The sequence below is a fragment of the Neopelma chrysocephalum genome, unplaced genomic scaffold (genome assembly GCF_003984885.1).
Source record: "Neopelma chrysocephalum unplaced genomic scaffold, ASM398488v2 Primary Assembly neopelma1_66, whole genome shotgun sequence".
Taxonomy (NCBI): Eukaryota; Metazoa; Chordata; class Aves; order Passeriformes; family Pipridae; genus Neopelma; species Neopelma chrysocephalum.
The window spans coordinates 5949746-5977331 of NW_020897725.1; the positions used below are offsets into that span (position 1 = coordinate 5949746).

The 27586-nt window shown below is 45.5% G+C and overlaps 1 protein-coding gene across 1 annotated transcript; it reads right to left on the bottom strand.

Annotated features, from left to right (window-relative positions):
* On the bottom strand, positions 1 to 24645 carry FBXO32 (F-box protein 32). The gene is made up of 9 exons (XM_027684346.1): positions 24499 to 24645; positions 21343 to 21455; positions 19582 to 19631; positions 18829 to 18921; positions 11761 to 11854; positions 10711 to 10895; positions 7067 to 7249; positions 5818 to 5961; positions 1 to 5147 (listed from the first exon to the last, which is right to left on the bottom strand). The coding sequence occupies exons 1-9, from the start codon at positions 24612 to 24614 to the stop codon at positions 5058 to 5060; spliced, it is 1068 nt and encodes a 355-aa protein (XP_027540147.1). The 5' UTR covers positions 24615 to 24645; the 3' UTR covers positions 1 to 5057.
* Positions 24646 to 27586: the final 2941 nt, after the last annotated feature.

A 27586-nucleotide genomic window follows, 5' to 3' on the forward strand; every position in this document is an offset into this window, starting at 1 on the left:
TGTGGTTCACATTGTTTGAACATTTATTGCAATTCAGTGTCAAAAATGTTTTACAAAAATACATTACTGTCTGCACAGAACAGCTGTAAAAATCAGAGTTGAACATGCAAGGGAAGAGGAAAAAAGTGTGCAAATTTATAATGGAAGGATTTAACCACACAATAATATTAAACAGAAGTCTTATATAAGGGATGCCTTTCACTTCATATCATCTCTAGTTACAACTTTAAGGAAAAAAAAAACAGAACACACGCTCTCTTCCATATATAAGTACATATTTATAATTACTGTAGATTAGTTCCTAAAGATGAGCGTATTTACTATTTCAAATTAAAATGCTCTCTTGGTAGCAGACCTGTTAGCATTCTGTGCAGCACATGATGGCTAAACAAATGCAAGTTCTACCCTCAGTTGCCCTCCCAGGAGGAGAAGCAGCAACACTTGGTCAATAGAGGGGGAACTTCTCTGGTGTTCAGGGTATTTATGTAATAGAGACTGCGTGTGTCAAGGACAAGATGGATTTGTTCTCCCTAGGGCCAGATCTTGCAAAGCCGATTTGTCACCAGTGAAATCACTGGAGAAAGACACAGAATAGAAATTAGGTGCTGGTAAAGACACTCACAGAGCCCAGCAGCCACATGCTGACAGCTGTGTTTATAGCTGACCATGGCTTCAGAGCCTTTAACCAGCATCATTATAACCAGTGAGCTGAGAAAACAAGTACAAGCAGAACACCAGAGTCCCAAACTTTGTACAAGGGAGTCTATACCAACCTGATCAGCCATCAGCTCCACAGAGCCTGTGCAAACAGGCCAGCTAGAAAGAGGGGCATTTTAATTTAAAGCTATGTCTTTTTGGCAAGGTGCTGATCTACGGGGAAGCTGTGCAACAGGTTTGTAAAAACAAAGGAGGACAATGCTGGTTTGCTGTACCGACCAGGAGATCAGTGTGAAACAGCACACCTGATTTGTTTGCTATACAACAGAATTTGAAATGTTCCTGCTCTAAATGAAATTTGAGCTACTGAAGGCCAAGGAATTTTCTGGGCAGGAAAAGCTGGTTTAGTACCTGCATATGTTCTAGAAGGTGACAGATTCACAAGAGTAATTGAAGTCAAACAGAAATGGGAATACAAACAGTTTAAAACCCAGGGGCAAAGAAAAATAATAAAAATATATTCCCATATACAGAAAGTGGCAGGGTGCAATTAAATGTTTACATACAAAGCAATGTCTTCAGAGCAATACCTATTTTCCTAATCACTTTACATAATAAAAGGATCTAGAAACTCCCACAGTTAAAAAAAAAAAAAGAACCCAAAAAACATAGGAGGTACGCACGCTTTATGATCAAACTTTAGCAGACCATAGTTAGTATAAATGGCTTAAGGTATGTACAGCTGAAATTGTGCCTCTTGAAATAGCCATCACACCAAAACAAATTCCAAACACCTGCCTCCTCTAGAAAGCTGAAACAGATCCCTGGGATCTCTCTCTTCCTAAGCCTCCTCCCTTGCATGGATCTATTTTTTTCTCTTCACAGCACCATGTTCTATGCTGTTGTACTAGTTAACACATCCTCTGAAGACAATGAGATTTCTCTGGATATGCTGGCAAGAGAAAACCCCAAAGAGAGGAAAAACTCTCCTAGTATAAGTACTGATGCATGTCTGATGGGAATGCATCAACTAACTGGAAGGTGAAATGTCATTTGTAAAGAACATTCTATTATTTCCAAAATACAAGCAAAAGTCTGTTTTGCCTTCAACAACAGCCTTGCCACAATTGTCTTAAAATAAAGAGGTCCTGTTTGCATGAGAGCAGCCTTAAAACCATCCTGCCTGGAAGCCCCTGTTATCACTGTCAGTTTTGTTACTCTGCCATCCTCAGCCAAGCAGATGCCTTTGCACTGCTAAAATACTGATTGCTTTGTTTATAAATAGTTAGAGTAAGGTATTTGGATGCAACGGTATTTTGTTTTAAATACAAACCAAGAGGATTGAATTCACCACAACATCTCCCTGTACCAGCCACTTGAGAAACAATGAGTCTCCAAAGAGACCAAGGTCTTCTTTGACAGTTACTGCAGCAGGAGGGTAATGACTGAGGCAGTAACTGAATAAGGCTTATTCTGTTTCTTTTTGTTTAGCCTGTTTTGTTCTCCAGTACAATAGTTGCTTGGTGTTCTCCTGGTTTGGACACTGACAGCAATATCTTAAGACCTCACACAAGCAACACACAAGTGTCTATGTATTAACAAATCATCTTCAGCACTCTGACCCTTCCAGTGTTATAAACTAAAAAACACACTAATTGAAGTAAGTTTTATAAGTAGGAGCCTCAGTTGCACATGAGGCAGCACAACCCACACTCTCTGGGCAGAAGACAGAATAAACTCTTTGCTCAAGGCAAGTGAAGAGTTGATAGAGGCAATGGCTACATGTGAGACATTCCCCAGTCGCAGCTCAATGCTGAGATTTTCTGTCTTGCTGTACAGGGAATGCACTAGGCCAGATTCAAACCTGAACTTAACATTCACTCAGTGTCATCATCTCACAGTGGATGTCATCTGCTAAGCACAGGTGCAGACTGGGCATAACCCCCCAGCATTTCATACCAAAATACTCCTGCCTACCCATCACAACAGGTTGGCTCACAATGGGTGGCAGACACAAAACTATGAAACAAACCAACCCCAAGTCAGAGTTGGAAACAGAAGACGCCAAGAGGGACAGGTCCTCTCACTGCTGGAAAAAGGAGCTACAGGACCCTTCGAATTCAATTCAGTGGCAATGCTTCACTCACTTCACTTGCAAGTTTCTGTTCTTAGTGCCCTCTCTCAGCAAGCCAGATTTCAGCCTTGTCTACCCGCCATCAATACGGTAATGAAACCAGAAACTGGCCTCCTTCACTCACAAACATCCCCCCAGACAAGCACAAGTTTATTTTTCCAAGGTAACAGCTTTTAAATCACTTTCAGTTGGCATGAGTATGATCAGCAGGCTTATGCTTTCTACCAGCAGTCAAACTGATGGGGGGGGGCACCAACACCAAGATAAAGCTCCCTATCCTGCACATGTTTTCTCCTTATCTCTGGAGACTGCTGAGCTCTGGGCCATGGCTAAGGGTGGCACAGGCTCACAGAGCTCTCTGGAAGAGCAAGAACTTGGATTTGCTGTTAGGTGGCAGGAGAAGGGAAGTTCTTGTCAGCATTTTCCTTGTTTTCCTCCCCTGTTCCCCACTGCTCCATCTAGAGGCAGCTTTTTTTCCCTTTCTGTCTCTCTTCCAAGAGTATGCGAAGTGATTTAGTTTGCAAAAATGCAAATACTATAATTTTTAAATACAAACAGCTGCAGAAAAGTGTTGAAAGTCAGTTATAAAAATGTAAAAAAAGGAACAGAATATTTAACAATAATTAACTCAAGTAGTTCTTCCTGAATTGTCCTGAGTACTCCTCTTCCTCACAATTCTTTGTACATAGTCACACACAACCCACTAAATATTTACCCTTTCGAGGTATCCTGCTTACATCATGCACAGAGAAAGTGCTACACAGGAAATCTACTGGCAAACAGCAAAACTTTCCACTGCAGGTTTTCAAATTGCTCTGTATGAGCTGGATTCTTCAAGCTACACTGTAGGGAAAAGTGAAGCATCGTATGCAGAGGAGACAGTGAGCCAGATCACAGCCACAGCAAAGTGGCCACTTACTCCGTAGGACTGAAAATTTAGCTCTAGTTCAGGGTTAGAAGATCCTATAAAGCAGGTCAGCACCAGAAGCAGAAGGGATTAGGGTCTTTGGGTCTTTGCCACTAGCATGGAGAAGTAACCAAAGATGTGTCAAGTGCCCTGTTGGAAATCCCTTGCTGACCCCAGTCCTGACTACTAAATAATCACTCCCTAAACTCCAATAGTCTGAAAATAAACATGTTGCTGCCAGTCTTCCAGTGACTAAAAACCGCATCATTTCACAAGATTCAATGGCCCAGTTCTCCCTATATTTTACCAGCTCCAAGATGACTGAATTCACTTGAGAGCAGTGGGAATACAGAGCAGTGTTTATGCTGGAAAACACAGGCTTGAAAAAAACAGATTCTAACCTTACTTGGGATTTAAACCAGTGCAATTAACCCAGTGGAGCTGATACAAATTTACCTTGTGAGAGTAAATCCAGTCCTTTGTTTCCCCTATAATAGAACTTCCTCCCTTATAGATAATAGTCATCCTTGTGGCTTCTCCTTTCCCTTTTGCTTAGTCTTTCATAAAGCCAACAAATTTAAAGAGGATGGAGTAAAGTCTTAGGTATTTATATGGTGCCTATCATCTAGGCATTCAAGCACTGAGTAGAGCGAGAAAACTAATGTAAAGAGGTAAGTACTAATACAAGAAAAGATGCTTACTATCACAAACATTTCCCTTTAAATCATTGTACAAAATACAAAAGTTCACATTGTACACTGGATTTTTGTTTGAAAGGTACTCAATCTGTTAGAGGTAGAAAGTGGTATGTTGCGATTCTGTCTTGCAAGTAGGCTAGAGTTCTATCCTAAGTATTTCAGAATGTGTCCTTTTAAAAGCATAAAAGTATTATTAAACTTGTCACAGGGATATTTTTCATAAATATTTTTAAAACGTCATATTTATAAATATGTATGCTAAATAAAACCAGATGGAGGAACAGTTCAACAGTCCTAGCCTCATATTGCTTTCTCTCTATTAGAAACAAACCAAAAGAGTTCTCAAATGGTTGTGGGGCAAATTCATTTTTAACTTCTAAAAGACAAAAAATGAAGTTTTTTGCCCTGTATATTGTACTCTGATGATAAAAAAGGGACTCTGTACAACATACTGTATTTATACACCAGTCCTATGGAAGTCTGTATTCTTTAAGAGCTGCATGTCAGTGAGCAATTTCACCTTTCACCTCCAAGATCTTCTTGTTCCTTGACTCAGGAGCTTCCAACAAACACGAATATTTACACTATTTACAAATGGAGTGTCCAAGCTCAGTGGCATAAAGTGTCCTGTAAGAATCACATAAGCTGCAGTGACCCAAGTTCAGAACCTGAACAAGTTGATAAACTCCTGGGGTGAAAGAGAGGTGGAGCAGGTCTCTGGGTTGTTGGCTGTGCAGGGGTGATCAGTACCCTGGGAAAGGAGAAAACAATTCCATTTAGAGAGACTGCAGAAAGGGTGCCAAAGGATCAGCCAGCTTAGCACTGCCCCTCTGCCAGACATCCTATGTGCAAACAGAGCAGAGCCCAGAATAATAGACAACTCAGAACTGGGCTTCGTATTTTAGGGGCTACTGGCAAGTCGTGGGAAAAAAAGAAATCAGCAAAGATCCAATTCATTCTTTTCCTCTCTTCTGAGGAAAGAGAGGCTAAAGCTTGCCATCAGCTACAGCAGTTTAACTCCAGAGACATGCCTTGGATATCACCAGAGTGACCAGCAGATTTTTGTCCTGGGCCATTTTATAGCCATCAGCTTTCACTCCAGCTGATGCTGTTGCCAAGACCTCCACCTCCATGTAATGGGTGGAGAAAGCTGCTGGCAGTGGCAAAATGATTTCTTGCAGGCAGCCCCACAGCATGCCCATCTCCCTCCCCTCCAGCCCCAATGGGCATTACTCTTGTTCAAGATAGAGATGGGATCCCTGTGAGGCACAAAGGAGAAGGGGTCTTAATAGCTGAGGGAGGACTAAGATGTGAGAATTCACTAGGCTATGCAGGCAAAGGAACTGCACGACCCTAAATCAGCTGCAATCAGAGCACATGGCTCCTGTCCCAGTTGAGTCTGTCCCACCAGCACCTCATACCTTCCATGAGAGGATGTGGCAGTGCCTGCACAGCTGCAGTGTGTCACCATACTGCTCCTTCCGTGGGTAACACCTTATAAGCTTGAAGTACATCTTTTTCCAATCCAGCTGTCCTTTGTCAGACAAGATCAGTCGTTTGCGAATCTTAAAGCAAAGATAATCATAATTGTAGCAGGTCAAAAAAATAATGATTTGTTCTTTCCAGCTCATGACATTCCCCTTTCCCTCACATGTCATCCTCGCCAGTCCCTTGCAACACCAAGAAAGCTCTTACTTTGAATATCCAGCTATAAGCACCTTCCTGATGGGAACATACCATTATGAGGGTCTGTTCCCATTTCACGAACTTTACTGTAGGAAGCCTGAAACCCTGGGAGCTATTTCATACTACTTTGGCCACTGTTTCTGGCTGGCAGGACAGCAAATACAGCTGCATTTAACAGTTTTAGAAGTTGAAGTATTTTGCTTCTTCATTGACTCTAAGAGTCAGTGATTTATTACATTAGCTTGGGAGACACATATCTTTCTTTTAGGGTTCTTTAGTTGCAGAGGCTGGATTTGAATTTGCTTTTTAATAGGAATAACTTCCCCAAAGTCAAAGTCAGATCTAGAATGAGTAAATAAAGCCAAGTCAGTAAAGAAATCTGGCACATGGCCCCTGAAGTGCAGAGATCTCCCATAAACACCCCAGACGTTCACTCATAAACAGAGAGGAATTTTTGTTTGTTTTTAAGTTTAGACAAACCCACAGGATTACCAGCCTGCAAAGGGCCAGAAATGTTAACACAGCTACAACGTGGGTAGCAGCAGGGCTGTTTTCCACATACCATTCTGTCGCTCACAAAACAGCTCAGAGGGGATTTCTTGCTCTAAAGGGCAAAAGAGCTCATGGACCTCACCCACCCTCTGTGAGGTGTCAGTCCCTGGGACATCAGGGTGATTGCTGGAGCTTGCCTGCACGTTTTCCCTGCACACGTGGGGCGAGGGGCCACTGCATGACTTGCAGTTGTTGCCACCTGGATTAGCGTTGAAGTTCCTGTATGATTAATTCCTCAAGCTCCTATTTCAGGAATCATTGTTGTGGCATGTAAAATCCTCTACACAAATCATCTTCACAGCCATTCCCATGCCAGCTTGTATTATCAGCACAGTCCTTAGATCCAAGAGATAGTCAAGTAAGAGTGTCCTTCCCCTGTGTGTTTGGTTGCTAGTGGGGTACAACAAGAACCTGATGCATCCCTCCTTGTACCTGTCTGTCCGTGAAGTGGTACTGGCAGAGTTTCTTCCATAGCAGCCGGTCTTCACTGAGGACTTGCAGGTCAGGAGCCACCTGACCAAGGCTAACCAGGTCCCTCCCATCACTCAGTCGCTGCATGATATTCAGTTGTAAACACAACGGCAGGTCAGTGAAAGTGGTTCCTTTAAAGGCAGGCTGGAAGAGACAGACAAAATTGAGCTCCCAGGAAGCTGAAAAACCAAGAAATCCTAGCTTGCAGTAGAGTTACTGCTTTTTAAGCACTGTTCTTCACACAAAGAACAAAGCAGCAGTTCCTTTTTCTGAATAAAGAAGGCATTTTATACAAAAACATTTGACCTTCCGCCCCAGAACAGTTTGAGATCTTCAAGGAATAGGACACATATCTGTATTACAATAGTTAGAAGCAGAGTTGCAGTCCAAGTCTCCTTCTCTCCTTTTTGTCCACCCCACCTCCGTACTCGTGAAATTCTGCTCCCAGAAGCATCACCATCAGCTTTCACTACAGCAGAACATCATGGTATCAGCTACTGACCATCCAGATCTCTCCACTATGAGGGAGATGGGAATTACTTCTCAAGTCCAGCTCCAGTTACACACATTGCTGGGAATCTCATGCTTTTCTGACGTGTTTTAGCTTGTGTCATCACAGGATCCTGCTGTAACCACAGCAGTGGCTGGTGAGTACCCACAGCAGGATTTTTCCCTGCGTGGCTTCCCAGGTCACTGCTGGCAAGGCTAACTTTTCCTCTGGGAACACTTGAAGGACCTGCCCCCTTCCCCATCAGCTGCAGCCCTGGTTTTCCATGCTGTTCAGCCACACCAAAGCACATCCTAGCCTAAAGAGACAAAAGCCACTCCCATCCACCTTTGCTTGGTCTACACAGGATCCAGGATTGTTTTACAAGCCCACATGGGGCACAGTTCCAGGAAAAATTGACCACAATGGATCTGCAGGTCCTGCAGTCAACGGAAATCCAAGGCATACAGAGGAGTAAGGCATCAGCAAGGACCATAACACAGGCTCCAGCTGCTTCAAAACCAGCTCCAGCCTTATTAAGGCAAACAGCAGCTTCTAGGATTGGGCCCCAACGAAGAAACAATGTTAGATAGATGTGCCAAGTTCATCATCTACCCTGCACAGAAATGCTGCTATTTTAAGTTGCAGAGTCACAGCACCCACTTCGCCTTTGGCAGAGCTATTAACTGTTTCAAACAAGCAGCACACAGACTGCCATCATCAGGGGAACACTGCATGAGGCTGCTTTTAATCATACAGTTCTGTCTCCAGCCATCCCACTGCATGTGAGACTCCACAGGAACAACAAGTATGCCTGCACACCAGCAGCTCCCTCCTGTCTGGACCATGCAGCACTGCCCAGTGCCTGCAAGGACCACAGCTTTTCAACCAAGACATCAATTCTGGCCATCTCCACCAGCAAGGCAGATCTGAAACAACCCTTCCAGAAGGACTGAACTGTCTTCACCATCTCCAGAGGACACTTCCTCCCATGACAGCCTGGGTCATTTTTTGGGGTGGGAAGAATGCGCTGGATCCTTGGATGTCCACCTCCCATTAATCTTCCTTGCCAGCCTGTATTTTGCATTCTCCTGCACTCTCTCCACATATAAGCTTTGCTAGGGCACAACACGCAAGAATAACCTCAGGAACTCTTGAGTCAGAAAAACCCCAAAGCTCATGCTTCTGCCTTTTTTCTGGGGAAACCTGCATGATTCAAACAAATCCTTACAGGTTTTCTGAGTCAGGGCCAAAACCTTATCTGCTACTTCTTTTCTCTCACTATTCCATTGCAGAACTTTTCAAACATTTTTTTTTTGGAGAAAGAACACAGATTAGATCAGAACAGATAGGTATGCTGTCACTTTCTGGACAGAGGTTTGTCTTTTTTTTTTTAAAAGCAGCTCTAGCACACACAATATTTTGCAAGTTTTTATTTTTTAAAATGGTTTAGGTCTTGGGTGTTGCAAGACATTCCCCCCATCCAGAAACACCACAAGCACTCAGTGCACTGTAAGTAACTGGCTGCACAGAGCTGAGCTTGTTCTTCCTTTCTCTGAACTCAGCTGGTTTTGTTCTAGCTTGACCTGAAGTTATCTTCAGACGCGTGAATTTTTTTTCTGCAAGCTCTACATCTGTTTTATTTTTGAAGAGTGTCTGTAAACTTATATATAAGTAAGTATGCATAAAAGGCCGTTTCTTTCACAAGCAATATTTCAACACACTTTTGTCTGGATAGGTATAGTTCTTTGGCATGCTTGTCTGTGTTTTGAATCCCAAGAGGGAAAACCCCATGTTGTACTACTGAGCTGAGCAGCAGGAGGTAGGTCCTTACCATACCTGGGTGGAACTGCCCCTGGCAGTGCCCAGGCACTGTATGGCTCCCCAGCTCACAGCCCCAGGAGCCACCACCCCACCACAGGCCAGTGGTTCCCCTGCAAGGCAAAGGGAGCTGCAGCCCTTCTCAAGAGAGGGACGGGAGAGGTGGGGCAGAGATCACCATCAGATAATGCACTGCTACTTTTGCAGCTCCTCAAACTCCCTAGGATGTCTCAGAGTTCACCTTCTACACCTTGTTCCCTGCATTACTCTAACTGAAGGACTGAAGATTGTTTCCTGGTGTTCCCAAAGAACACAATCGTGTAAAATTATGAAAGCAGGCCCTTTGCTTATTCCTTTGCGAATGCCTTTCTGGTTGAGCCACCAGGGAAAGAGGCGATTTTTATATTCCCTTGGGCTATGCCTTGGTCTCCCTAAATGGGAATTTCACAGTTCAGTTCACTGCAGAAGAGTCCTACAAAAGGGAACACCAACACAGGTATCAGCACTGAGGAAAAGCTTTAGCATTTCAGTGCTCACCAAGCATCCATTTGAGGTGGGAAAAAAAAAAAGTCTAGATGTAGTCTTGGGCAACATGTTGTTGGTGTCCCTGCTTGAGCAAGGGGGTTGGACCAGATGGTCTATCCCAAGATCAAACCTTCTGTGATATGGAGCACGTTCAAATTTGATTCCCATGCAAAGCCAGGTTAGGAATTTTATCTAACACATCCTTCCCATCCCCACAGATGCTGTTGAAAAAAAACACATGTTGTGAAAGCAGGACTCATCCAGCTGGAACAGGTAGCTCCAGACTACTGGAAGAATAATTGATATTTTCAGCCAGGAAGCATGAAGTTATGCAGCTATTTAGAAATTTGCATTTAATTTACAGATTAAACAAATCTAAAAATCTCAACTATCTGATAAACAAGTTTTGAAGTCAATTTCTCAATTTGAAAAAGACTGAGTTGACTCTTCATACTGAGGCCCTGTTTCTGAAGACGGGGAGATGGTTTCCTGCCCAGCTCTGTTCACACAGCACTTCACGGCCAGTACAGAGTCAAGCCACAGTCTGTGACCAGTAACCTCGAGCATGATCCCGGGTTATGTACATTGAGTTTGAATTAAGGGACTCAAGTAATGCTAGGAATGCATTCAGTTATTTTGGCAACTCGAGGTCCTTTCACTCTGTGCTTGCACTGGGAGTACAGTGGGAAGCAGTCACCCAAACAAGAACTGCTACATGAGAAGGTTTCATGAAGGAGCCACAATAGTTTTAGCTTTCAGGATTTGTGCTTACCCTGGTGATCTGAATGTTGTTCAGTTGCTGCTGCCAGTGGAGAATGCTCTCCATCCTGTGTACCCACATGTTTATGTTTCCAACCAGGACAGACTTGCCAACCCGTTGAACTAACGTGCAGAGGGATGTGTAGAGGGTCTGCAGCAATTCCCGTATTAGCCTGATGTTCTGCTGATCTTCAAGGACTTTGGAAGAACAGGAAAGGTTAAAAATGGGAACTGTGAAAATCTTTCCCTGAATCTACATGTTTCTCAGGCAAGCCAAGTTATTTGCTTTAACCTCACAGGCCAAGAGAACCAGCCTGTGCTTTTCTTTTTAGAGGAAAGCAGTTAAACATTAGCCAGGCATAGCAGGTTAGACAGCAGATGGAAAGAGATCCTCCCAGGATAAGCAGATGAGATCTGCCATTTCTGCAGCACTTCCCATTTCCAGCCACTGGCAACCAGCCAGTCTTTCCCTCCAACATTGTGCGAGAGGTTATCTATGTGCACCTCTTCCCCATCTACCCCAGCTGATGTGCCAGGAGACAGCTCAGAACCTCCTCTCTCATTATGTGTACTAACAGGGTGTGCTCAACTCCCAGACCTCAGCCAGAGCTAAAATTCCATGAGGGAAGTGCCACATCTCAGCCACAATTCATTCCCCCAAACAGGTGAGGATACACCTCAAGCTGTCCTTTCCTCCAGAGCAGTGGGAGCACTAGAGACAGCAAGCTGGTAACAAGGCGGCAGCAGACACTGCAGATATGCCCAGCCGGGGGCAGGAGCAGCCAGCTCTTCTACAGACAGAAACAGGACTCAGTAGGATGCAGAAGAGGTGGTAGCGAGGAAAGCTGGAGAAGGAAGAATCGCCTCTCAGATACCTACAGACATTTCTTTCCACTCCCCTCAAGTCCTTCATTGAGGGAAAAGAAAGCAGAACTGCACTACAGAAATAAGCAGTGGTGCCCCTCTTCACCCATCTTGCATTGCCTGACTATTCTCAAGGATGTGGTTCACACAAAGTACATCAGATTAAATCAGACTCCCCCTCACTGTTTCCGTTTCTTACCTTTCTGCACCACTTTTTCCAAAATGTTCATGTAGTTTTTCTGGGCAATGCCACTCAGTGACGTCAGCTGAGACTTTGCTATCAGCTCCAACAGCTGTGGATAAAAATAGAAGTTGCAAGCCTTAGAGCACAGAGATACCTTTCTAATCTTGACTCTTGGTCACATGACATAGCAAAACAGTCCAGAGACTTGTTTGCTGCTTGAACATAAAGACACAACCACAGAGCAAAGTAACACAAAGCGGGAGGAAAGCAGAGGTCAAATAATTAAACTCACATCAAAAGAGGTGGGGGAAAAGAAGAGGCATTTTAATTATCTTTGGGGGGGTGGGGAAACTTGATTTCATGGTTCAGAGATGCAGAGAAACCACAGAGCAGTGGTCAGACTGACAGCTGCTATTCACACCAAGGGAACAACAAACAGCCAACATCACCATCTTTCACTAGGGCATAAACAAGCAGTGTCATAAGGGAACATGAGCAAATGCCTGTTTGGATGGGGATATTATTGATGGAGCATTAATGAGAATCAGACTCCACAATTTACGTCAACTCCAGGGTTGCATGGGTTTTGTCAGAATGCTGTCACCACAACAGAAAGGTTAAGTACTGTAGGAAAAACAAACTCTCCCTGCAACAAGCCCCTATTCCCCCAACATTTCCTCCCCTATTCAGCTATTACAGCTGCAACACTAAACCACCTTTCCCTGTGTGTCCTGTTTACTTGTTAACCTCCCCCTAATGGAAATCTTGCTTTTACTTTTGATTAGGATTTGCTTCCCATCACTGACCTCCTGACTCACGTACAAGGTGAATACTGAATTTGGGTTGCAGTTGCTAAAGGAAGCATTCTCATGGGAAAGGATGCCCTCGCCTCCCCATCTCTCTGCCTCAAGAACAGCTGTGGAAGTCTCCTATGGATCATGCTCTGCAGAACATGTGGCTTGGGATCTTAGAAGCCCTCCTCCCTTCCCCCAGCATTATATAAATGCACAGACTGTCCACGTGTCAGTCCATTTGTTTTGGATGTACATAGCCTTCTGTTTTAATTTAGAAAGGAAAGGAAAAACCTTTTATGCTACAAATCAATCAACACATTACCGCATGACTGGCTTATTAATCCTTTATCATCCGCAGCTCCAGTATCCCACTGCTGGCACCACAGAGTCCAGAGAAGGTGCAACTACTTGTGTCAAGTAACTAAGATGGCTTTTGACAAGACTTGATAAGTCATGAGCTGAACTGTTTGCCCTGCTGTAAGAATGACAGGAACATATCCAAAAAGTCACCGGCAGCTTGCCATGAAGCGGGGAGCTCAGGGAGAGGCATCACTGCAGCCACTCGCCTGCTCTGCTCATCTGGGGCACTGGCATGTGACTGCCACTTAGGAGCAGTGAAGTCGCCTAGAGTGACCGATCTCTTCTTCTGTTTAATATCCAGGCCAACACCATAATCAGATGGTTTTCAGTTTACATTCTATTAATATCTTGCACCTCACATGATCAAAAAAAATCCCAAGATGAAAAAAGACCTGTGCTAACTCCTGTGAAGGGCAGGCTGCTTGTTTTCTTGGCTTATTTGGAGGAAACAAGAGATGCGGGAGAGTTGGGTAATATTTGGTGCCCAGGCATCAGTGGATCTTCTTGCTATATCAGCTAAATCAGACTACAATAACTAAATACTCTTAAAAACAAGGCAGCTTGGAAGATGTTTGAAAAGTTTATAAAACGTCTTCGTTCTTTGAAATACTGGATGAATAAGTAGGAAAAAAACCACCAGTGTCCCATAATAGTCTGTAATACTCTGCTTACACTAAACTGTTTAGCCTCCAGACCTTTGATTATAGTGATCAATTTGCCAGACTCCATCTGTACATTAGCCACATATGCACCCAGATCAGCTCTTCTGTGCACAAACAACTGCTGTCTCCAGATTGCACTGTTCTGGAACTGGCACAGAGACAGCTTTCTCCAGGCTGAGTGTTAGCAATATTGTGCCCATTACTAAAAACACCAAAATGCATGCAATGATAAGCATCATGTAATGTAATACCATAAGGTTAGATGCCAGGGCCATTCCTCTCAAGAATGAGGATAAAAATCTCAGTTCCTTGAAGAGTACTAAATTGGTACAAAATTAATTTAGCCAAAGGAACAGATTCAAATTTGCCTTGTCTGTGTTTATCAAGGTTCAATTTATGTTCAGTGAACCAGCTCAGATATCATGTGTCACCTCCCTTCTCCTGCAGCAATAAACACAGGATGAAATTCCATATGAAAACTATGTTGTGAATACTTCCAGGACTACTCCACTCCCCAGGGACTGCTGGCTGAAGCGACTAGCTAGCCCTCCACAGCAAAAGACATTCTTTATTCTTCTGTACTCACATACAAAAAACAGGTAAGCAATACAGTCCATCTGTGCAACACATGCTCCAGTGCATTGGGGGTCTTTTAGTGTTGGCACAGGCCCGGAGTATGGTCTCAGTTAATGGACTGCCAAATTGGGGTCTACAGCATTATAAAAAGTAAATCAGTGCTGCCACTTGCATAATACAGACTAAAAGCAGACTGATGAATTCAGATTAATGCTGAGTAGGGTAAAAATGCTGGAGAGCTGCAAGCATGTGTTATGATGCAGTTGCATTAAGTCCAGCCCACGCTCAACTGAGAAGGACAGATGGTAGGAGAGAGTGCACAGGGAAAGGTTAAGAGCAATTTTAAAAAAAAAGGTCTTCTCAAAAACACAAAGTAATTGCATTCCAATTGATTTTAACTGGAGCTGGGAAGTCCGCAACACCTCTGGAAAACAGGGCATTAGATCCCAATTCATTCTTTTAACTCCTCAGAAGTTGAAAAAAAGATGACCTGGTAGTTTCCTTAAAAAGAAGAAGAAAAAAAAATCTTCCTACACCCTTGCCCCCATTTTGTTTGCTATCAGAGGTGTGCCAGAACTACAGAGAAAAGGTAAGAGACGCAGTGGGCTATCCCAGAGCCCCCAAAGAGCTGGCAGGAGGCAGCATCTTCCACAGCAGGGCAATAACTCGCTCACTTCCCCATGAGTGTGATGAGGCTCCTGCTCAAACCCCACCAGCAGTTGGTCTGGAGCAGTCAGTACAATGAGCCTCTCAGCTTCAGGAGCAGAGCAGGTTGTCCTTCTCCCATAAGCACAAGGAAGAAAACAGCAAACAGAACAGTTCCATGTGGCAGGGAACAAGGGCCCCCATTTCAGGGCCATGAAAACACAATGCCGTGCACCCATGACTACTGTGTGCAGCATTGCTTAGATCTGCTACAGTCAGATGGCACTTTGGCCACTGTCTTGGTTTAACACAGGGGTGTGCAGGCAATCCACACCCCAAATAACCACTGTTGGAGGTTTATAGCCAAAAAATTCTCAGCAGTCCTGCTGCACTGAGCAGGATGCAACCTTGACTCAAAAAGGGAAACGCTCTGTAGTGATTAAAATCACAAGTCTCAAACTACTGAAGTGTAAATCCCCTTTTGAATACCCCAAACCAGCTATAGGGAAGCTGGACTGCACCCTGTGGGGATCCATAAGATCCCAGTGATTGGGGATGTGGCTCCTCACATCTGGACTGCTCAGAGAAAAGTATCACAATGAAAAATTCCTTCTCCAGCCCCACCTTACTCTCCCAGCCCTTCACTTTCTGTGGCTGAAATGTCACATTGACCATCAGCTGAGAGGTAGAGCAAGAGCAAGGCGAGTTATAACGATTTACAGCGCAGGTGCTGACAGATGTCCATGAGATAGCATCCAGCTGATATTCTTTCAGAGCAGCATAAATCCAGGACACCTGGAGCCAACTGCTATTAAAACTTCAGAAACAAATTTAAGAGACTACTTTAGAAGGCTGCGGACAACCTAGATCATGTTATTCCAGAAGAGCTGTGCCCATGCAGCTTAACCTGACCTGAGTTTTATGATCAGAAGCAGCACTGTCCCTTGAGACTGTACAACCACCATATGAGAAATCTTTCTGAAGGAAACAGCCTGCAAAACCTGCCATCTGAACAGAGTGTTCCTGAAGGAGAACCAACAACTTCTGGGCTGCAGGCAATTTGTCTCTGCTCCCATTAATTATGCTTACAGAATGCTTCCAGTCTTTTCATTAAATCTGTAAGACCAGAGAAACCAGGGCTGCTTCAAAGACCAACAACAGTTTGGGTCCTCTGGGTCAACCACACACTTCCTTACTAGCCCTGCAAAGGGAACGCTGATTGTCCTGTAACATGTAGGCAGATGCACAAGTTTGAAAGATCAGCAAGGACCAAGTTATGGCACCAATTCTTGGCACTTCCAGCACTATATCAGCAGACAATTAAGACAAGATTAATGTTGGAGGAAAATTTCTTTCACTTCAATTAAGTGAACTCACTGGCTCCAGCTGATGGTATTTGCCCATGAAACATACCTGCCAAGCTTCTTGCAGCTCACAACTCCACCTCACTCGAAGGAGGTGCCCATTTTATGAGTGCACTATCAGAAACTCCAAGCACTCAGTTTGATTGTATCTGAAGCAGACACTTCTGTGACAAGGAAGTCAGCACTGACGACACTGTAGCACTTAAGTTCAGAGAAATTCCGAAAAGAATGGTTTGAGAAAGGCAAGTTGATGTTAAGCCTGAAAGCCCATTTTGCTATCAGCAAGCGATGCAGCTTATTTCTCTATAGGACAAGCTTGGGTGTAGCCAGCAGAACATGAAGCCTGCAGCTGTTTCTCTCCTTTCTTTGCCTACAGACATCCTTATATTCTTTCTGAGCCTCCAACTCTGAACTTTCCTCCTTGAAAAGCATTTGCTTGATGAATTAAGTAGTGTGACATTAATCAGATACCCCGAGCAATGGGTGGAACTAGAGAGAACAAGGAGAGGGAGGGAAGGGAAAAATGTTTTGCCTGCCAATGTTCAAGGCATTTTCCATGTGACAGATTGCTCATCTGTGTGATCTAGGAGGCCTGTGACTTGCAGAGGATCATAAACATGATCCACATCTAGGCAGAGCTTTTCATGAGTAAATCTGGCATATAAGGCATTTTATGAGCTACTATCCACCGGAGACTTGGCTGATACAAGCCTTTCATTTTAAGAAGTCAGTTTTATATTTGATCCATTGTACCAGGTTTAATATGTTCTTTAAACTGCCAAACCACAAGTCAGCCTCAATTAGAAAGTTTCGTAGTTCTCAGTAGTGCTGTATCTGTAAAGCTACTGGGGGGAAAGCTGCTCTTAAAAGCTCAGAAGAAAGGTGATTTGTAAAAACAAGGACACGTCAATTTCCATAACAGAACACTTATTTTGGATAAAAGCATCCCAGATCTGCTGTGTATGAAATCCTCATGAGATCAAGGGGGAAGGTCAGCCCGAGCTCCCCCCCCAAACCACACCGACTTCACTGAAATCTGAGTTTTTCCTTCCAAAAAATAATGGGACTTCTGCTCAGCCATTGCAGTCCCATAGGAGACACCCATCACATTGGGTTGAGCAGCAGAAGAGGTCATGTGGCACAGCATGACCTGAGGCCAGGCTTAGCAGAGTCTTTGGAGTTCTTCACTGCTATAAGACAAAGTCTGCAAAAGAGATACCTGCAGCACCAAAAGCAAGTTTTACTTTATGTTCCTTCTTCATATTTGACTAAAGGGTTATGGCCTTGGCATAAATTGTTTCTTCCACAATAATACCCCTGAAGATGGCACAACTCTGTGTGCGTGTGTATTATATATATATATACATATCCAGTATGAGGAAACACCAAGTACCTCAGCACTGTTGATTACCTCTGCACAAGGTGCAGGAAAACAAGTTGTCCCAAGATCAGCAGAGCTATGGCAGCCTGAGTTCACACAGACTTGGATCATGCTTTACCCCCCTCAGCATCCCCACTCCCTGCCACCACCCCTGCAGTGGAACATCTAATGATTGCCCTTCCTGCACAGCAGGTGGGTCATCACCCCCAATGCCTGTACCCTTTCCCAGGGTGACAGAAGTTTTCACAGGTGACTTGTCACCTAGACAACAGGTGAACAAACCAAGGTGAACCTGCTCAGATCACTTCTTCCTTAGACACTTTGCATGACATTTGACTCAAAGGGAAAGCAATACCAATGCTGCCTGCTCCAGAACCTAAAACCTGAACAGCTGTTGCCTCACTAGTGATCAGCTGCTCATGAGATGTGAAAAGGAGCTGTTTATAAACAGCCTCAAGTTAATAACAGATTTTTTTAAAGCTTATTGAATTCCAAATCTTGCTAAGCATTCTGAAACTCAAGATCAATTTGCAGATCACATGCAGATAAACATACAAGCACCCACAGCCCTCAGGACAGTAGCTCCTCCAACCATGACCTCCTCCTTGGCCACCCTAGGCCAAAACAGAAGCCCTGGCCTGTTATGCAAAGCCAAGCATGGGGAATCTGAGGCTGATGACTCCTTCCTACCAACTAATGGTGTCAGGACTAACCAAAAGCTTCACCCACTAAAACCACTGACAGTCACACAGGATTAAGAGCAACCATGATCCTTAACAAAGAAATTTAGATCAGTGCCTCCAAGAGGTTCAGCCCATTCCCTCATTTCCAAAATGCTCAGCTCCCTTGAGTCTCTCTTGCGTTACCATAACAGAAACAAAACCCCACAGCCCTCAGACTGAAGCTTCCTGTGCAAAGAGGTCTCCAGTACTCTACAGCCTCTGCAGACAGCCCTTTTGGGGCTACAGAATCATACTTAGAAGCTGAACTGAAAAATCAGGAATTAGAAGCCAAGCTTTCTGGGTTTTAAAAATGAATTACACAAATGAAAAGTAGTAGGAATGCTAGACAGTTCATCTATGTTATCACTACTTCCCCCCCTTCATTTTAAGAGATCAAATACAAGGTTTTAGGCACCTATCCACTCAACTTCCATGAATTATTTCATGCAGCAAAGCCCAACACATGCACTTGCATGTTCAGACATCTCTTCTTTGCCAGTGCTTCCCATTATCCAACTGATGCTCAGTTCAGAGCCTCCACCACCCTCACAGCAAAAAAAAACCTGGCCTTTCACTCACCCTCACAACATAGTTGAATCGCCTGGAGTCCAGGATAGCACTGGAGAAGTCAAGCCGGTTGAAGGCTTCTCCCAAGGTGCAGTAACCATGGCGCTGAGAAGGAAAAAAGCCTGGGTCATGTTTTGGCAGACTTGAGTCGAGACAGAATCAGGTAGACACGACCCAGGGCAACTCAAATTGAGCTGTACAAACATGGGAGCAGCTGACAGCCAGAGGAGGCAGGCCTGTCTCCCACTGAGCCACACTTATTGATGTCAAGAGTGGGCAAGGCCCAATGGAGACTATGGTAGTTTCCCAAGAGTGACCCAAGCTCTGCTCATGACCCATGAATTTATGAGTGAGAATGAGCCACACATTCCTAGGGTTCGATATATAGTGTGAGTTCAGAGCAGTCTCCTACAGCCGCTTCTCTCCATGAGTGCAAGTGAGCCATTGTGATGAATTCCAATGATTTTCCATGTTAGGACTGTACTGGCTGAATGCCAAGAACAGTATTATGGCTTGGCCTGCAAATGGCTGGGTTTTTTAACTGAGGGAAGCAAACAAGTCATATTTTAAACACATGTACAAAGCCTTGTACAGCAAGCCCTGGATCCCCTGATAGGGGCTTAAAATCATTACTGAAATTCCAACCACAAGCCAGATCTTCCACTTATCTCTTAAGAGCTTCTGCTGATTTATATCAGCACAGGATCTTCCACTGCTTGTAAAAACCAGTAGAAAAGAGAACAAAGAACCTATGAAGGTACTCACCTCTTTTGTACTTCCCTTGTGAACATAGATCCACTTCTCCTGGTGGAAATCTGTTTGGACAAAGACATTTTGCTCAGTTAATCTTCCACATCAGGGCTGGATCTCTGTTCTGCTCATAACATTCACTGTCTTTTAATACAAATGAAGTTATTTTGTTTACACCACCACACTTGAAACCAAATCTAGCAACTTGCTGAGCTGCTTTGTTTCCATATAGCTTCATTTGAGACTGTGGCCCTGAGCCTTGGAAAGAGCTTCTGTTTCATTGACACAGCTCAGGACTGTAAATGTTTAATCTGCCAGCCACAGATATACCATGGCACCTCCTCTTCTTTGGTCCCAGACAGTAAGTGTGGCTGACAGCCAGGTTTTGTTGTTATTGATTTTATTAACTATTCATTACCTTGGTTACAGGCTTGGGATTGTATGTCAAATTTGAAGTTGAGCAAAAATGTCATGAGACACCAGGCATGTATGAGAGAGCTTTTAGCAGTGAGGTCAGGCTCAGAGGAACATGCTTGTGCTTGCAGCTAACTTGCTAAAAAAGAAAAATCTATTTGGGACCAAAATTTTCCTATTTCTAATTGCCCCTCCCTTCCCTCCGAATGGGAGTTGTCCCATCCACTCCCCAAAATAACTTCCCTGTACCCGCCACATGCTGCTAACCCGGTTTGCAGAAGAGCCTGTACTATAAGCAGTTACGCTGCTCAATCATTCTCCCACTCCATTCTCACACGGGCTTTTGACCCTACTTCCTCCACACACTGGCAATTCAACAGCTAGTGTAAAAAAAAGTTCTCCTCTCCCTGCTAGACTCCTTTCCATAAAGAAAATATTGTCCTCCTGAAGCAACCTGTGAACCGATGAACTGAGGCTAGTGCCTGGTACTGCGAACCCAAGGACAGACCCAGTCTCAGTTACAGGCACACTTGACCCTGCATCGAGCCCTTTTTAATGGCAAGTCACAGAAGAATCTAGCCAAAAACTGTCATGGTAACATTTGTTTGTTCAGAGAACCGAATACACTAAGGGGCCAACTTTTGGCATCAGTTTCCAAAATCCTGGGGGATGCACAATGAGCTAATAGTAGTGTGGGAATTGTAACTCATTTCCTCTGTGTCTGTTTACATTTGTAGCCTTCACATGTAACTCCAGTACCTATCTTGCAATCAGCCCAACACAGACCTTGCTGTCCCTGCAGGCTCCCCCAGGTCCTCCCACAGTGCACCAACTGAGACCCCGGCTGCTCGCTGTGCCTACAGAAAGATTTCAAGCCTTCTATTGTTTCGAGTGAGCTGAAATCTTATTTCATTTTTCATGCACTCCGCACACAGAGATAGGATCAAAGCTTACATTCAGGACTGCAGCCTCCAGTAATGTAGATTAGTGCTCAAAATGCATATGGAAGGAAGAATAAATTTAGTCTGTTGTGCACAACAAAGTCTACAGGGGGAAAAAAAACCTGGAACTGGTTCATTTGAATGTACCATAGGAAAAAATTACCCTCCTTCTGACAAACACAAATGACAAAAATTTGAACACAACAAGCACAGCTCCTCAGAACAGGGATTACTAACGGGGGCATAAATCTTCACATTAAACTGTATCCAAGTTCTCTGCTTAGGTCAAACGTGGGCGCAAAGCCCTTCAAGACTCTAGAAGACTCTTCATGCATTGTGCAAAAGCCATAGATATGAACCATTTTCCATTCTTCTGCAGCAACTTTTGTTTAGAGAAAGAAGGCACAAAAATACATCTTACATTGTGTCTTGGCTTTGTTATTCAGCAGGTCTTTTTTTCTCTTCTTGGCAGCAACATCATAGTTTAGACTGTTGAAGAGATTCTCTTTGTTGTGATCATCCTTTTTACAAAAGCTGTGAATGACACAAAGCAAGGATTCTGTTTATTTCTGCAGTCTGCTGAACACTATGTTTCCTACAAGGAGAGAAAATACACAGGTTTTCACTGTGAGCTCCAAAGCTGCCTCCTTGCAGGCTGCCCGTTGGAAGTCTGCACACAGTTTTTTTGCATCCAGTAATGGTATTTTTAAATGAACCTCTGGTGCCTCATTTCTGGGCTAGCCAAGATATCCATAACAGACAGGAGCAGGCAACACAGATCGCACAGTTAGTGCTGGGACACTGTTCGGCAGTATTCTTTTCCTCCCTTAAACATGTTTCTATCCTTAAGTAACACCATGTCCGCCTACTGTAGGTAGCAGATTCCTCTGAGCCAGTCAGACAGCTACAGAAGGACATATTTAGAAATGCCTGAGGACATATATATGCACCCAAAATATTTATTAACAAAAGAGTCCCTACAAAATATTATTTCAAGCTTACAGGAAAAGCTCAGCTGAGGTTCAGACTTAGCTGATGGTTTTCCAAACCCCACATAGTAGTGACTATACAAGTTAACAGCTAGGATCTCTTGTCCAAGACTGCCCATCATCTGCGTTTGCTGGAGCTCTGATGTAACTATATTATTAGTGAAGGGAACTATAACCCCTTATTTCCTTCAAGGGCAATGAAAGACTATCTATAAAGAAGCTGTGCATCAACATCTCCACATTCTGCAGACCTGCAAATCAGCAGATCCAAGCCACAAGGCGAAACCGAGAAGCCCCTGGGCAGCCACAGTGCTGCTGCAGAGATTCCTGGGGGTGGCAGGGGAAGGCAGCAACCACCAGGGGCTCTCAGCAGCAGCCCCTGCTGCACATAGCAGCACACAACCTGCTACCCAGAGCTGCAGGAATGCCTCACAGGTACCAGGCAGAAGACAGGTGATGCATCCAGGAGAACAAAACAGAGTTGCCCACACTGTGCACAGCTCACAAGGGATGAAGTATGGCTGTCTGGAGGCCTAATCTCAAAGAAGGGTCCCAGGCACATCACTGCACCTCTCAGCTGCTGTGGCTCAAGCAGCCCTGGAGCTCTGACAGGTGCCAAAGCATGCTGCTGCTTGCAGTGCTGGGCAAGCTTCCCCTGCAACAGCCATGAGGACCCTTACACAGCCAGGAGGCTTCCTCTATAGACCAAGTGTTTACACTGTTGAGCCTCCAAAAAAAATAACCCAAGCACCATACCAAACACACCTCTCATAGCTATTCAGCACAGGCTCCTGCAAAGGAATGAAACCTGTGGGACCTCCTTGTTTCCTCTGTTCACTCACTGGGCACACCACCAGCATATGCAAAACTTAAGTGACCAAGTCAGAGTTTGATCCCCATGAGGGACCCAGATCCCCTCTGGTGTGCTATATGCGTGTTCTGGTTTGGCACCTGCACATGGCTCCAGAGGTGGAGGAAGCCTCCCACATCCTCAGAAAACTATGAGCCTTGGTTCCCCCTTCCTCCTCCACATCCCCCTCACCAGGCAGCACAGCTGTGGAAAAGGCACCACTCCTGCGGGCTCCACTACAACACTGCAGAAGGGGAACAGCAGCAGCATTGCAGGTGGACAGTACTCACAGAAACAACAGTTTGGGGAACCAGACAATTCTACCAGATGTAACCAGCTCAGAACCACCTAAACCTGAGAGCAGAACATCTCAGCTGCTCATGTCCCCCATCTGTGCTGCCTTCTGCTGGGGGGACCAGAACCTGAGAACAGAATATGGTAGTAAGGAAGAAGCTGTTTTAAGGTATTCGAGCTCATGTTTTATCATGGTTGCACAAAATCAACAGGGGGTCAGGTTAACATGCCCCATGCAGTGGCAGAACCTGAGCCCAAAAGTACAAGGGGGATCTGCTTTAAATCTCACATGTCAACAGCACATCCTTGTCTGTTGACTTCCTACTGAATGACTCTGTAATACGAAACCACCATAACAGCAGCAGTGGACAAACTCCAGCACCAGAGGCAGATTATTCCCCTGTTTATGTACTGCCAGGTTTCCACACACTTGTCCAGGGCATCTTGACAGGGTGAACAGTTGGGCACCAGAACCTGGCACTGCAAGGACCTCAGCCCGAGGCCAATATGTCACCTCCTCACTTTTAAATGGGAAAAGGGATGTATAAATACATGCCAAACTCAGTGTTCCCAATCACACTACCAGCAGCCAGACATTTTTCTACCTATTTACACGTTACAAACCTATTCTACCTATTTACAAGCCTATGCTTGATTTTTACTTGCAGCTTCCATGAAAGAGAGCAGGAGATACCTGCTGCATAAGCCTTCTTGCACAATAACACCTCAGCAGCGGTTCACAGCAAATCCCTGCTCGTTCCAAGCCCCTTTGTCATGAGCATTCCTGACACGCAGCAGAGGAGTAGATACAGTTCTGTGAGAAAAGTTTGGGTTTTGACAGGAGCGATCTGGCCAGAGCCCACGACACCCACGCGCTGCAAAGGCTTCCTGCCCGCACCATCTGGGGGGGTTGTTGATGTTTTGCAGCCAGATTAGTCAAGCCGCACGGAAGGTACATTACTCACGGCCTGGGGAAGATTTATGGCTTCAGACACATCATCCTTCCCCAGCCGGGGAGTCAGGATGCGCGGGGAAGATTGTTTTGGGAGGGGGGTGGGCAGACACCTCCGTAGCGCCCAGGAGATGCTCCCCGGAGGCGCAGCCCTCAGGCCGCGGGGCAGCGAATGTTTTCCCTTTTCCTCGCTTTTTCGCCCCATCCCGCAACCACAGGGCAGGGACAGCCGCTCTCCGCGCCCGGGGGCCGCGGGAGAGCCGTTCGGGGCTCACTGCAGGCCTGAGGGGGTGGTCGATCCCCTCCGCTGGAAGGCCTGGGACTGCCCACACACCGACCCCCACTCCGACGACACCGCCCCGGGGAGACCCCCGAGATCGGCCCGGGCCCCGCTCGCCGCCCACCCGCCCTCAGCCCCCCCCCGGCACCGCGCGGCGCCCCCTGGCGGCAACGACGGGGAGCGGGGCCGGGAGGAGCCGCCGCCGGCGGTACCTGCTGAGGTCGCCCACGAAGCCGCCGCTCTTCTCGTCGAGGAAGCGCGTCCAGCCGTCGGCCGTCTTCACCCAGCTCTGCCCGGGGGAGCGCCAGTCCTGCCCCAGGAACGGCATGGCAGCGGCGGCGGCGCGGGACTAGCACGGGGGCGGCGGCGGGAGCGGTGCCCGGAGCGGTGCCGGACTCGGCGATGCGGGAGCGACCAGCGGGGCTGCGGGAGCCGCTCCGTGCTATTTATGCGGCGGCGGCGGGCGCGTGTTGCCGGAAGCGCGGGCCGGCCCCGCCCCCCGCACGTGGCCGTGTTTATCGGCGCCGGCCCCGCCCACAGCCCGCGGCGCGCGGCTGGAGGGGGCGGGGCCTGGGCATAGAGGGCGGGGCCTGACTGCAGGGGGCGTGGTCTGGTCGCTGGGGGCGCGAGCTGGATGGCGGCCGAGAGCCTCTCTCCGAATTACGGGTGTGTGCTGAATTTGTGTACTGTGCGTGACAGCTCTCGTGTGTGTCTGCCTTGTGTACATAAAACATTAAATGTAGAACACCAACATGCATAAAAATAATGTCTTATGCGTGTTTTGATGCCATATATAGCTCCCATGTTTGATTTATTGACATAAACAATAGAAATATTTATACAAGCATGGGTTTGTTGGCTTGTGAATATGTTCTAGATATTTGTATTGCAATTTTATATAATACAATAGGATATAATGTAATACAATAAAATATTATAATATAATATTGTAATAATAATATATGCATTGCAAAATGATAGTTATGGAAATATATAGAATTTAATCCTGCCCTGCAGAGTGGGTTAAGCCAGGTAGATCCGTGTCACTGAAAATACCGTCATCCTTTTAAAGAGGATCATTTGGCAACTCTGAAGCACAGTTGGGTTCAGCCTGCAGGAGCAGATGAAGAGAGAACTGAGTGCTAGGGAAGGCAGACACAGGGATTGATTTCTCCTGCCTCTTTTAAAAGCCATCAATTTAGAACATTGTGAAAACAGATAGAATACATAAAATAATGTTACATGTGGTTCTATATGGAGAACACTATATATATATAAAATATCAGTAGAATGTTTTTTAAGTGTATGCTTTGTATGTGTATATTTTATACTGGTGTAATGTTTTATGTATATTATTTTTTGTATCTATGATTTATGTATGGTTTCATATTAAAATCTATTTATTTTCATATTTTATAGATAAATATGTATGACTGAAAGCTATGTAAATATATATAAGACAGTATTACATATGAAAATATATGTGTTGTATACACATAGTGCATGCACTGGCACTTGTTAGTAAAACTGTTATATATTGAACATTGAAAACACGGGGTTTTTGCATCCAAGCCCAGGTTGAGGGGGTACATCCCCAGCCAGGAATGCACTATGGCTCATTTAATAAATATAAGATGTTTTGTATTAGGATTGGGACATGTTTGCCCTGTGCTGTGGTGTACGTACCTCAATATACGGATTTTCTTATTGCCAAGTCAACATTACTTGGGGACACTGTGCGGGGGGTATCCCTGGGTGTCTGGGAGCAGCTCCAATCCCACAGGAGGGGGTGGATGTCTGTCAGGATAGGCAGCCAGCGGCATAGCCTGGCCTCGGCTTGGGTCTGGGGGCTGCAGTGAAGAGACGTGGCGAGGGGCCTGCTGCGGGGCCAGGGGGATAAGCTGTCCTAATCCAGGTCATGCTGCCAGCCGTTCCCTGTCTGTGCTGCCGGCTGCCACGGGGCATTCGGCAACATCTGGCACTTGCAAGTGACAGTGCCATGTATTCACCCTCAAAAAAAACCCCAAAAACAACCACTGGAGGTGCAGGGAAGGCTGCACGTGCAGGTGCAGCACTACCGGGGCAGAGTGGGAGCCCTGCAGGCAGGAGAGCTGCAGGGACGGTGTTTGCCGATGCTGAGAGCTCCACACCAGGAGTATGGTCTGCCCTTGGCCGCCCCATCTCTATTTCCTGCCGTGGCTCCCCTCTGTGGGCGTTACACAGAGTCAGCAGGAGGAAGGGAGAGTGAAAACCCACCGGCTAAAAGCTGCCATATGTGAAGGGTTCTTGCAGCCCCTGGGGACAGAAAGTGCTTGAGAGCGATGGTGAGCCGCAGTGTATGCAAAAATTAAAATCCAGATACAAGGACACTGGGGCTGAGGTCTCCTCCCAGGCCACCCCTACAGGACGGTTGTCTCACCTTCTCTTACAAGCAGTGACAGCTATTTTTTGAGTGCCAGGAGACATTGTTTGATCTGCAAGAATGCTTTGAGCTGCAAGATCATCTTTGGTGTGTTTCTTCTGCAGTTTAATTGCCCTGTGCCTTCAACAAGTGAACATCTTTCAACAGCATCACTGCAGGTGACACCATCCTCCACACATCAGGAGACTCCAGAGGAGACCAGGTCTGCAGCAGTGGAGCTGCTTGGGGTGAAGCAACTCCCAGCAGCATCACTGAGCTCAGTGTGTCCCTGAACAGCTGTAGTCGCCTGTCACCCACGTCCTGCCCTGCAGAGTGGGTTAAGCCAGGCAGATCCATGTCACTGAAAATACCTTCATCCTTTTAATGAGGATCACTCAGCAACTCTGAACTGCAGTTGGGTTTGGTCTGCAATAGGGGATGAAGAGAGAACTGAGTGCTAGGAAAGGCAGACACAGGGATTGATTTCTCCTTTCTCTTTTAAAAGCTGTCATGATCTGTCATGATAACCCACAAACACTATCAGACCTTGTGAGAAGCCAGGGAGCTGCCAGTGGGCTGCAGTAGGTGGTCACCTGCTGACTGAAAGCACTGTGTCAGACCATAAGGCAGCAAGAGCCGTGGGTTCAACTGAGCATGTGGCGTGTTAAAACCTTTGGAGATTTTAACGTGGTGTGGCAGGAGAGCTGCCACCATTGGCACTGTAGCACAGCCTGAATCAAAGCTAAAAAAATTTTGGGACTGAGAAAAAAACAACAAAAACCCCAAGACTGAAGCTCGTGGCACAGAAACACAGGTGCAGAGCCAGGGTTAACCAGGCTGGACCAGCTGCAGGAACTGACATTTTGGAAATGGTGGCACAGAGAGAAATCAGAGCTACT